The sequence below is a fragment of the Carettochelys insculpta genome, chromosome 2 (genome assembly GCF_033958435.1).
Source record: "Carettochelys insculpta isolate YL-2023 chromosome 2, ASM3395843v1, whole genome shotgun sequence".
Classification (NCBI taxonomy): Eukaryota; Metazoa; Chordata; order Testudines; family Carettochelyidae; genus Carettochelys; species Carettochelys insculpta.
Window position 1 is genome coordinate 95180008 of NC_134138.1, and position 13239 is coordinate 95193246.

A 13239-nucleotide genomic window follows, 5' to 3' on the forward strand; every position below is an offset into this window, starting at 1 on the left:
AGACATGACATAACATTACATTTAACAGCTAAAGAATGCAAAAGTAGTAACTGAGTGACAAAAGGAGTCATGAGGAGTACAAGTTTATTTTTAAATATTACAATCTGGCAGCACAGATAAACTAGGATGTATCAGTTTTTTATATATTAGAATACGGAGAACTAATAAAAGAAAGCCAGATAGGAAAGTGTTTTATATTAGTAATATTTTCCATGAACAAAACACGTCATACTTCAGCAACCCAAGTACAGACGTAAAAAAAGACAGAATCTCACTTTAATGAATTTGTCAGTAAGAAGAATAAAAAGCATCCACTTCTGCTGCTGAATGCTCATTAACTGCCTCAAATCAAGTAATTTTTGTCTTGATATATTTACACGAATGCAAATCAGCAGTAACTTTACTGAAGTCAGTGAAAGTACAGTCATATAAAACCAGAAGTGAGCCTAATTCTGTCTTTATATCAGTGTCATTCCATTAAGTAAGTCCTGATTTAAGGAGTAAATGTGTAAATAAGTTCATAATCAGATCCAATAACTAGTACAGGAAAGCTTAAAATCACACAAATCTAGACCTATTATTCCTGAAAGAGCTGGGCTCCTAGGCAATTCCATTACAATGAAGGTGCCAACTGCTGCCTTATACACAGGTCTTTTTAAATGCTTATTTGAGCTGATAAATTTTGTTTTCATCTGTGGCACATCCCCCAGAATTCTGCCTGGTGACTTTCACAATTGTAAATAAACTAAAAACCTGTATAAATATAATTCTAAAGAGAACATTAAAACTTTTAATGTTAATATTATCTGCATTTATGTTCCTTGGGTAAATTCCTGACCCAATCAAGTAAATGAGAGTTTTCCCCAGTGAGGTCATTCAAGTCAGGATTTTGCCCATTAAGTCTACTACTCATTTGTTAATGATCAACCGGAAGTATGAAAGCTCTTTTGAACTGTGCTGATCTTCTATACTAATCATCTGTCTTTATTTCATTTTAAATTACCACTCTCGTATTTTTCCCAATGTGTCATAATAACAAACTAAACTACTTTGGCAAAACTTAAACATTCTTCACCCAAAATTTTCCTTTTTCAGGAAAGCTGAATTATTTCCACCCACTGTCTGACTTGGCTTATAAAGGTAAACCACTATTCAAAAACAAGACATCTTAACGTTTTTATGGAAGTAACTCTAAAGTGAAATGATTATTAAATATCTTTTCTTGCTGGTGAAATTTCCAGTATAAGTCATTTGGTTGCATCTTCAAAGGTGAGTAGTGAAACAGGAACAGTAAGGTCTGATAGGACTTTTTTAAGCTAAGGAACAAAATACGCAATACATCATTCTTTGTGCTTTACAAGCTTCACTATATCTGTTCTCTGATAGCCACCATTCTATCAGTTGCTGAGGCACTGCACAATGGTAGACTTATTCATATATCATTGAGACTTCTTCAGACAAAATGAAACTACTGAATGAAACAGCTGGTAAAAAACTCCAACATTGTATTTTTAAGGTGTGCTACTAGTTTAGGCAGGACACCCTCCAATTCCTAAAACCATTGCCATTTTATCAGCATTAAAGAGACAGGATACTGGAAAAACGTCATTTCTATATATGAAGAATAAAAGCCCAATTCATTTCTTAATTACTCCAGTTTTACACTGGTGTAAGTCCAATGCAATTGTACAGGGAGTAAAAGGAGCGTATGTAGTGATGAATCTGAAACTATAAATTAATACAGTGCCGAGGTGCTGACTTGAGTCCCCTATATAAAATAAAAAATTCACAGACACCTCAAAACTTTTTCAGATGAAGACAATTTAATTTAACCTCTGAGATTAAGCCCTTTCAATTTATTAACTGGGTACATCAGCCACAGAGACATTTTCTACTCATTCCCTTTCCTTCCCAACAAGCCAGCCTAAATCACTGCAGATTGTGAGCAAAGAAAGGTTTAAACAAATATGACAGGATGCAGAGGATATGTGTCTGTTTCCAAGGTCACTTACCACCAACAGTAAAAACAAAGACAGGACTGAGGGGAAAATAAAGTCTTCATTTTAAGGAGACAGTTGCTTAATTACATTGATTTCTCATGTGGGAATCAAAAGAAGGGCTCGGTCTCAGAGAAAAATGAAAGAGCTCAACAAAAAGATGCATTTTATATACATAAAACAATCTTCAAACACAAAGTTTTAATTGAATTTACAAGAAATTGGTCAGGGAATGTCCTTAACAAGGTCTCTACTATATAGTAAACCATTAAAAAACCTATTAAGTAAAAGCTGTTCAAACCACTGCAGACACTAAAGGCTAAACTCCAATCACCGTCTTCACAAGAAGAAAGTATAAGAAGGGGAGGGGAAATATCAATTCTAGGGAATGCTCATTTTCCCTCAATTCAGTAGGTGCCCTCTGCTGTTGTCCTAGGGGCTTTTGCCATTCTGTGAAGGCTTGCAGGCATAAAAGTGGAAGGGACAGTCTGCCAGCCACACTGAGAGAAAAGCCTTATAGACTCAAGCAGGGATTAAACCAGTAGGGTTTTACAGCAAATTCTATTAAAAAAAAAACCAAAAAAAAAAAAATGGATGATCTTCTCCTGTGATAAAAACCACAACTCGAGAGATTCACACACAAATCAAAAACAAGTTTACACACTTGGAATGCCTCTTGAGAAAGACTTAGAGGGGTTGGTCCCTACATTTTCTACCTCTATCTATTTGCAAAGAGGGGGTTGAAGTTTTATGTTTTGATGGCACTATATCTCAACATAACTATGCTCCACCCTGATTTCTAGTTTTCCTGTAAAATTTTAAATATAATCAATTTAACTTTACAATAAATCTACTGGTTTCTCTGTAAAATTTTACATGCATAAAGCCTAACAATAAGGTATAAATAATCATGATGCCTTTGAATATAAGGGGACTTACTACAGTGTTTTTTCTCTCAACAAAGCAATAGCAAAGAGCTTATCAATAAAATCTTTAATTAAAAAAAAACACTAGAAGTAACTACTGGAGCAGGAGCACTAGCCATTTCACACTACAACAGATCTAATTGTCCCTCACCATATGGGCTAGTACACTATGAATAGTCCCACTGAAAAAAAAAACTGTAAATCAGAAGGCAAAAATTCAGTGCCCAGTCTACAATAGCTGCATGTATTAGTATTCCAGGAAAGATCACAAAGTAGAGAATCACTGACTGATGTAATACTAAAGTTGAATGAAAGTTGATCACAAAAGGGACCTCAAACACACATAATTTGAGAGTTTTCACAGGTTTCTATCTACATACAGGTTTCTTTCAACAAATGAATACTCTTCTATGTCAAAGAACTAAGCAATCTCATCTTGCAAAGTTTCTAACTTAGTTCTTTGTTCCACAGGGAAGGGCATCTTAAAATGGAATGCCTCAGCCCTTTAGCCACCTTTACGCAAAGATGTAGAAAAAAGAGAGGATCTGTCTGAGGATACTTGCTTTGTGTGAAAGTGCTGTAAATACCAACAGCTAATCAAGATATGCTGATAATTTATAGGAGACACATTTTTAACCTGTAGGGCATGGAAAAAATATTTATGGCAGATGTGGCTTTTTATCTTAATCTTCAGTCTATTTAGAATGCATTCACAAAATTTTTCTCCTTCATATACCTTTGTAATGTGTGGGCAGAACAAAGACCATATTGCTCTTTAGCTTTGGCTTTTTTAAAAAATAAAACAGGAGAATTTAAAAGAAACAACAGGGGAAATAATTGATATTTAGGGACTCGCTGATTAGGGCTTGCACTTAATGTTCTATTTTAGAAAGTTTCTCATTCAGGAATGCATCTGGTTTCTTGTCACTGTAGATAGCTGAAGTATCTCAGGATTCTTTCCCCTAAACTGAACATCTAAATGATAAAAACTTGCCATTAAGATTTGCATACCAGTGCTCTTTTTCTGATGCTTAATATCAGTCTAAGGGTCATACATATTTGCATGCAGTCAACTGTCCTAAGGGATGCACAGTGAAAGAGCACTACATCATGCCACCTGATACCTAGGCAAAGGACTGTCCTGCAGGGAACAGTCCTTAGCTCTGGGTCTGGAGAAATGAAAACTGCTGAGAAAGGGGTAGGATGGCCACTGACTCATACCTGAGGCCACAGGGCTTGAAAATGGGCAGCTTGGTGCTCCCAGTGTTCCTTTTTACATGGACGAATGCTGAAGTAGGATTTACACTCCCTCCTTTTTAGGTGGTAAAATACCACGTTTGGTCAAGACCTGCATTGGTATTATGCTAGCTGTCCCCTTTTTTCCCTTACCAGTATACTGGCATGGGGACAGTTGGGGTTTTTTCACCTTTCCCACAATATGCTTCAGAAGAGCTCTGCTCTTTAATGCACTGAAAATGGCAGTGACTTTAGTAATTGGAGGATAGCCTGCATAAACTGGAAGTACACCTTAAAATATAGATTTTCATCCGTTGTTTCATCTTGTTTGAAGAGCCCAATGTCTCAGCAATGGATAGAATGGTGGCTACTAGAGAATAGATATAAAGAAGTATGAAAAGCACAAAGAATGAAGTAAGGCATATTTTTGGTTTTTTTCTTTAAAAGTCCTATCCAACTTTACAACTCCTATTTTACTAATCATCTTAGAAGATGATTATCATCTTAGAAGTTAGTTATATGTTTCGTTCCAATGTTATACTGAAAATTTCTCTAGTGACAAAAGACATTTAATAACAAGTGTAAGACTGACATCCAGTGCAGGTACTCCATAGGAAAAGTATACATGACTAGATATATAGCTTGGAAAAGGACTGAAAAAGAGGTGTTCATTAAAGGATGAATGGGGGCATTTGGGGACCCCTACGATTGGTACCACAGGGCGTCAACCCACGACCCCCCCACACACACATTTGTATAGCCTACATTAAACTCACCTTCAAGGGACGGGTAGAGGTTTGCTAGAGGGACCTGGATGGAAAAAGAGAGGGAGCTGGGGGAACCCTGCCCCCTCTACCTGGTATGGCAAGGTCCTGTCAATTAGTTTGTTAGAGAGGTCTGGATGGAAAGAAAAGGGGAGAAGGTAAAACCCTCCTGGATAATTATGGGGAAAACATGAGGTTTCATACATTACTTGCCAGGTAGTACCAGACATTTAATAATGAAGTTGTGGCCTAATTAAACCCACATCAAATGTCTTCTCTCCTTCTTTGGGCATAGCCAGACAAGTAAAGAGGATTTTGCACAGTACGCATGACTAAAAAGCTCTCTACACCTGACTGTTTCCTGTCAAAGAAAGAGCAGCGCCCTCAACACCACAACACATGGGCTGTTGTGGCCCACATTCTCACAGGTGCACATACATATAATGCGAGAAGGTTCCATTCTTCTTCATACTTGAGGCTTCCAGACCAGTGGTAATGAGGGGCACTGAGCATTGCAGACCATCGTAGATGACTGTGCATCAAATGCATCTGCCCAACTGCTTCTTGTTGTAAGAAGATACAGTAGGGTCTCATAATTTGCAAACTTAATGTTCACAAATTCAATTATTCGCTAGCAGCCAAGTGGCCGCTTCCCCTCAGGGCCCCAGGCAGGAGCACTGGCAGCCACTGCTCCCGCCAGGGACCTGAGCAAGAGCGCTGGCAGCTGCTGCGTCCCCCAGGGCCCCAGGCACCCTCCGCGTTTAAGAAAAATCAACATTTGCGAGGGTTCTGAATGCAGAACCCTCACAAATATTGAGACCCTACTGTATATAGCTTTTCATTTTTATCATGGGATGGCTGCTAACTCATTCTGTTCACAACTTATTGCACCTTTTTAGTTCATCATTTCACTATTCGTAGTCACAGTTTGCTTCCGCTGCTGCTTTCTGAAATGTTTTCCATGTAAACTGAAGCATAGTGCTCAATTTCTTTTCCAAATGTCAAGGAATTTACACGTTCTTTTAACTTTGACTTAGGGTTTTAAAAAGTTTATTATATTATGTTGATAAAAGCATATCTAGAGTTACAGTAATGAACATTAAAGTAGACAGAAACATTGGAAAAGATAATTTTGCCTGTTGGAATGCATAAGACAACTATTGGCATTCAGTGAGAAGTTTTCCCTAAAAGCCCAACATCACAGAAGACAAGGTTTCCTATACATGTTTGTGAAACAACTGGTACTTATCACTGCTGGAAACAAAATACTAGACTAATAAGGTTACTAGTTTGATGCAGCATAGCTATTCCTACATTCACATGACATGTTTTTTCATCCACACCAGGCAATATTTAGGAACATAATGTCCAGCACATCTTGAAAGTTAAGCAAACTTTTTGAAAGGGTTACAATAGGCAGTTTCTATTAATTACAATTTAAAACACAGAGTAACAATTTTGTGAAGGTTGGAAATTGACACCATCATAGAAAACAGGCATATGGCTAATATGTGTAGCCCTGGTTCTGCACAAGGAGAACCATGCAGCTATAGGTGTGTTCTATGTAGCACAGAGACATCCCTCATTTGGCACAGATCTTTGTAAATGGAGAAAGAGAGAGATGCACAGCGGCTGCCCCTACACTACCTCCCACCTCCAGGTACCAATTCTTTACACTAGGTTTATTAATAAACAAAAAAAATTGTAGAAAATATAAAAATAGAATTTAAATGGTCGCAGGTGACAAAGACAAATCAAAATTAGTTACTAAGCAAAATAAACACAACATGCCAACAAGGTTAATGTTTTAAGAAACTAGTTACATGCAATTTTTTACCCTAACAAAAAATGACGTTTCATAGTACCCTAAAGACTCACAATTTTATTTATTAGGTAATGAGCTTTCATGGGTAAAACTAACTTCCTCAGAGAAACATGTAAAAAAAAAAAAAAGAATCCAAGGTTTATATAGCAGGGAGGAAGGAAAGAAGAAGAAGGAAAACCGTTACCTGTCACTAGGGGGACCAGCAAATGGGCCCATTCCTGCTAATATCAAAGATGGGGAAATTGCCCTGGTAATGCAGAAGATAACTAAGATCTCTGTTAAGGACCAAGTTAAAAGTGTCAAATTTGTAAATGAACACTTTAACCTCTCTGGATACTCAATAACAGATTTAAAAGTATCCTTTTTCTTCTACAAAAGAATTTTACCACAAGATTACAGAGGGAGACATCTGAGTGGAAATTCATTTACAGAGGTTTCAATTGTTTAAATTTTCTGCATTGCTGTGTTGCTTTTCCATACAGGAGAGTCTAGCTAGTAGCTAGCATCCTCTCACAAACTAACACAACTATGGGATTCTATAGTTTCCTGATTTGCACGCAGGAAGCATTCAAATGTGTACTGAAAAGCAGGAAATGCTGAAGAGACAATTTTATCAATGGTATTTTCATGGGCATTCCAAGCACATTTTTGTTTTCTGACTTCAGTGCCAGCTGTTGTGTACTCTTTCAAACTCTTCCAGCTGTGCAACCAACAAGGTTTTAAGCGACGTACTTCAAAAGGAATACACTTGAACCTTTTTAATCTTGCCACTGGGGGAAATAGGGTACGCTGGATTATGGATTTTTCAGGCCATGGAGGTTGCTGGGGTGGGGGCTGGGAGTAAGGGAGAGTAGATGAGGTGGATGAGGGTGGGGTACTTACCTGACACCCAGCTCTCATGTGCACATATGGACTCTGTTCACCCAGCCTACTCCTAGGCACCAAACCCCACCATGACGGAAGAGGCCAGGGAATGTCTGTATGTGTGACCGGCTGGGTGGGCCACAGAGACAGCCTCCAGACAAGTGCGTTGCTGCCCTGCCATTCCCCCAGTTCTGAGGGAAGGAGAACAGCAGTGTGCAGATCCACTTCCTCCTCCCCCTGCCAGGGTCAGAACCATGGGTATTCCTGGATAAAGGGCTTCCCAGATTAGGAAGTCCAGGTGTAAAACCATTTCCATCACATTCCTCGCATAAATTTTGGATTAGTATCATGAGATAAATTACCCAGTGCTAACTTGCGTAAGATTATTGTTTTCCAATACTCATCACCACTTCCATGGTATCATTCATGTCAATATGCAGGCAAGAAATATGTAAGCTAATGGAAATAATAATTTATTGACCTAACCTTTGAAAAAGAAATGGAGAAACAATCAAATGAAAGAAAGAAAAGATTGCAGGAACCACTAAGAAAACTGAAAAGATGAGGTGATTGGCTACAATCACATTTCACAGCATGCATAATCTTTCATATAAAGTGAGGATACATTTCACCAGGAAAACTTCAGGTTACTGTGTAAAGCATTACTTGAAATAATCAATACAATAGTCCCTTGAGTTATGTGAGGGCTCCCTTCCCACGCAGCCTCGCATAACTCAAATTACATGTAAATCGAGGGGTGGCTTTTTTCCCCCAGAGGAACACATGTTCTGCAGCCAGGGAAGCAGCAGGAGCACTGTAGCTCCTCTTCAAAAAGTAAATCCTGGGGTGGGAAGGCAGTTGGGGAGGACTGAGGCTGGTAGTGGGTAGGGGCTGAGGGAGGGGAGACAGGAGGGTTAAATCTGGGGTGGGTTAGAGCTTCGGGGGGGCAGGGGGTAGAGTTCAGCTGCCGCTGCACAAGGGGGGTAAGCCAGAGCCATGGGCGGGGGGGGGATTTGAGTCGGAGCTGCATGGGAGGGGTGAGCTGGAGCCAGGTTGTGGGGGAGGGGGTAAGCCAGAGCCGCATGCAGGGGGTTGAGTCGGAACCGGAGCTGCACACAGGAACTGAGCTGGAGCCACATGGAGAAGTTTGAATCAGGGCCGGGAGCGGGCGGCTGGGGAAGAGGGGGGCTTGAACTGGGGTCAGGAACTCTCCTGTATGGAAAAGCAATGCGGCCACGGGGCCACAAAGCCGTGAGGGGTTGAACAAGGGCTGGGGGGAGCCAGATTTTGAGTTGTGCTTAATTTGTGTTAAAGCGAGTTAAGCACAACTCGAAATTGCACATTTTGAGGTTTCACTGTAATGTTTGCTGGATTAATTTATAGTCATTATTGCCATTGGACCCTCTGTGAAAGTTAGGGATCCCACATTCACAAAATCCTCTTTCAACTGTAAAAGTGTAATATTTTTATTATTGTTTATGCTGTTAAAATTATGATAATATAATTTAAATTAATACTGAAAGACTTGGGCATTTAAATTTCCTGATGAATATGCACTTGAATATGCTACCTAAATGTTCATAATACAGCTACAAATTGTGCCTTGCCTTTGTTTATTTGTTTTTATTGCTCACCTAAAGAATTACAGGAGTATTTACTCAATGCCCTTGCACATATATGAATTCCAAATTTTACAGCGTATATTTGGGCCCAATCCTACGTGCCTTATTTGGGCAAAAGAAGTTTTAAATGTACTATCCACGGTAATAAACACATTTGCATTTATTTCAATGTGTGAACTTCCAGATGCAAGTGAATGTCTATCTTGAATACAATACTTCAACTTAATTATTTAATTTAGAAAATTAAGTCCTACATGTATCCAGCATTCTAATTAATTTCTTCAGTAGAAGCTTAATCTTGACCATTAAAATCAGAGTTTTGATGTTCATTTCACTGGGAACTGGATCAAGCCCCAGATAAGAGCATCTGGTCTACAATTAAACAGTCTGAACAACTCAAGAAATAATAGTGGCTCTGTGACTTTCCTTTTTTTTTTTAAGGGGGAAAAGCTCTTCAATGTTGATCTTAGACAAAGTGAGAATATGAGAAAGTTATCAGAAAAACAAAGACCTCTAACAATCGACTCCAATAACCTTAGTGTATAATGCTGAATAATTATTCCAGATTACATATGTAAAAAACTTCAGACCTGGTTTTATATAGCAGTTGTCTAATTCCCATGGACTACCAAAGCACTGAACAGGAGTCACTAGGAAACAACATCCCTTTCAAACAATAGCCCTGGTATGACCCAACAGCAAAACCAGTGCAGTTTTGTGTAAGGGCCAAGGGGTTGGTAGGAGTGGGGGTTGAAACCGATATAGATCATGGAGAGATCCATGGTCTTCGGCTCAACAAAAGACAGAATGAGTTTGTGGGAGGCTAAAGGCTTGCTGAGGTGAAGGCATAGTAACAGAATCAGGAATAGGAAAGTCCTTTGGTCACTTTCCCCCATGAGGGCAACACTAGACAAGGCTGCCTCAATGCTGTTCTGGTCGGGCTATGATCTGAAGAAGTGGGTCTGTCCCACGAAAGCTCACCTAATAAACTATTTTGCTAGTCTTTTAAGTGCTACTTGACTGCTTTTTGTTTTGATAGTGTATAGACTAGCACGGCTTCCTCTCTGTTACTGTCTACAGAAGTTACTGTCACAAGAGGCCTGCTTCTGCACAATGAGGCAATTCTAAGCAGGCTAATGAGGCGCTAACATGCATATTCAGCACCTTATTAGCATAATGGCAGCCGTGCGAATTTTGAAGTGCAGACTTTGAATTGCAGATTGACAGTGTAGATGGGGACAGCTTCAAAATAAGCCCCCCACTTTGACATTCCCTTACTCCTACAAAACTAGATTGGAGTAAGGGAATGTTGAAGTGGGGGGCTTATTTTGAAGCTGCCCCCATCTTCACTGTCAACCTGCAATTCAAAGCCTGCACTTTGAAATTTGCACAGATGTTATTATGCTAATGAGGTATGACTATGCATGTTAGCACCTCATTAGCCTGTGTCAAATTGCCTCATTACCATTGCACCCCCAAAGTGCGGGGATGAGTGTAGAAGCAGCCCAGATGCTCTCACAAAACATCTGTCAACAGATCGCGTCTACACATAAGAGCAGATTGATCTTTCGACCCACTCTGTCGACAAAAGGCCCCCCCAGAGCATCTACACAGCTTTTTTGTCAACATTTTCCCTCAACAGAATGCATTTTATTGGTAGATGCCCTGCGAGTTTTGTCGACAAAACTCTCGAGTGTAGACATGCCCATGTGTCCTTTTCCAGATTCCACAGTGACAAGCTGCCTCCGTATAAATGTAATAATAAATGAGTGACCCCGAAACACCATGGGGTACTGCCTCCCCCCAAAAAAAAAACCCTGCTACCCCGTGATTCGGTAGCAGCAATGTCTAGCCCAGCCTCTGACTTCCCAGCGGCCCCCCTCTGAATCACGTGCAGCGCAGACACCCCGGTCTCCTTTCCAGTTGGCGGAGGCGGGGGAGCAGCCAAGCCCCGTAGGGCGATTTGGGGAGGTGGCAGGCTCCCCGCGGCTCCCGGAGCCCCACGCAGAGCCGAGGGCCTGACTCAGCAGAGACAAGAGTGTGGGGCAGGAACAGGAGCTGGCGCTGCCTCTGCTAGGAGACAATGCAAACCGGGCTGCCCCTTCATTCCCAGCGCCGCCCGCACGGCCGAGTTGGGGGAGGGGGACGCTGCTGCCAAGATTTAAGTGCCCCGGGAACCCACGATGGCCCGTGCCGAGCAAGGGGCGCGTCCCCCCGCCGGGGATCGTGCCCTGGGATCGCTTCTCACTTTACGGTTCATCTCCCTCGACCCCAGCCAGGGCAGCGGCGGGCGGACCCGCCCCCGGCCGGCAGACGAGGCGCTGCAAGAGCCGGCGGGGCTGCAGGGGGCTCGGATGCGCAGGGCGCGAGGCGGGATGGAGCATGGCGACAAAGGGGCGAAGAGGACACAGCTCGGGGGAATGGGGAGAGCGAGGCAGGGGCGCTGGGATAACTTTTCGGGGCGGGGGGTGAGAACCACTGACGCAAACGGGGAACCCCGTATACACAATGGGGAGCACTTCGAGCCAGCCCCCTCCCCCGCCCCAGCCCCCGACCGGGGGCATCAAGGAGGAAACGCGAGTCGCTGACCCACGTTCCCTACCCCGCTCCCGTGGGGTCTGCTAGGGGCCCAGCAGCGCGCGCGCGCTCCACAGCGCCAGCCCCACGCGCTCGGGGTGAGCCGGGGCAGAGCCCAGCCTCGGCGGGAAGCCAGAGTGCTCGGTCCCCAGCGGCCGGCCCGCGGGGAGCCTCCAGGCGGCGTGCAGACGCGCCGCGCCCGGGCAGCCCGCGAGAGAAAAGCCAGCAGCTCCCACCCCGCCGGCCGCCAAGCGAGGCGGCACCGACGCGCCCCCTTCCGCACCGCTCACCTCGCAGCTGGCACTCCCCTGCCGCCCAGAGCAGGGGCGCCAGCAGCAGCCAGGGGCAGGGGCAGCGCATCTTCTCCCGGCTCCGGCTGCAGCCGGCAGTGCCTCAGGTGGACTGGGGTGGGGGGAGGCGGCACGTGGTTTGTCCGGGAGCGCAACTTCTTGTAGGCGCTTCCCTCCGGCTCCCGGGAACCCACCTCCCCCTCGCTCCTCACCCGGCTTATCTCTCCCTCGCTCCGCGCTGCAGCCCGGGAGCCTGCCATGACCAGACCCTGCCGGAGGGTGCGGCACAAACCTCTCCGTGGAGGAGGGGGTGATCGCAGAGCCCTGGCCTCCATAGAAGCAGGCGTGCCCGCGGTGGGGGCTGTAAAAGAGACATGCTCCGTGAGCGTCATGGGCAAGGTCACTTGTGATTCCCAGCCCCCACCCCCCCGTGTTGCTTCTGAATAAGTCTCAGACACCCCATTGCGCCGGGCACCCCCTCTCTTTGGTTTGCTCCGCCAGTAGCTGTGGTAGCAAGGGACGCGGAGCTGGGGCTGGGGGTGGAAGTTCCATGTGGGAAGAGGATTCCGAGTCCTTGGGTGGGGGGAAAGTGCTGCAGTGAAAACTGGCCCGGAAACCTCCAGCCATTTGTGCTCAGCATCCTCTTGTAAAGTAAATCAAAGTCATTTTACACAGGTATTCAACAAGTGACTGCTGATGAATCCTATGTAGTCAGTGCCTAACTGGGAGTAGAGGAATAAAACTAAGAGAAGAGTCATTAAAGATAGCTCTCGAAGAAGACTTTCTGTTAATGAAATCTAGGGAAGCAGGAAATGGTGGAAACCCGGTTGTTTCCATTTTTGAAAATAGACTGGGCAATGGAAGGAAAAATAAATACACTATGAAGATCAATCCTGAACTCGAAGTGGTTTTTTCCATTTAAAAAAAACCAAATACAAAACCAAAATAACTTTGTTTCTTTACAGTACAGTGCAGCTGATCTCACTGTATCTTTTTGTGCCTTGGTGTTACAACTTATTTTTTTCCCAAGATGTGTTTTTCTGTGCTAAGACGTCAAATCAGTAATTAGGACCTCACTGGTTTAACTACAGAACTATTCAGCTCAGCATTAAGATGCAACAGGTCATTAACAATAGGA

General features: G+C 43.1%; 1 protein-coding gene across 2 annotated transcripts in view; it reads right to left on the bottom strand.

Moving 5' to 3' along the window:
- Window positions 1-12316, bottom strand: part of LAMA1 (laminin subunit alpha 1) — a 211348-nt gene extending 199032 nt beyond the window's left edge. Inside the window, exon 1 of one of the 2 annotated variants that reach the window (XM_074987418.1) lies at window positions 12102-12308. In XM_074987418.1, coding sequence (XP_074843519.1) covers window positions 12102-12171 — 70 coding nt within the window. In that variant the 5' untranslated portion in view covers window positions 12172-12308. Of the gene's footprint in view, window positions 1-12101 lie in introns of both variants that reach the window. The other variant, XM_074987420.1, reaches the window with a different exon arrangement.
- Between the last annotated feature and the right edge of the window lie 923 nt (window positions 12317-13239).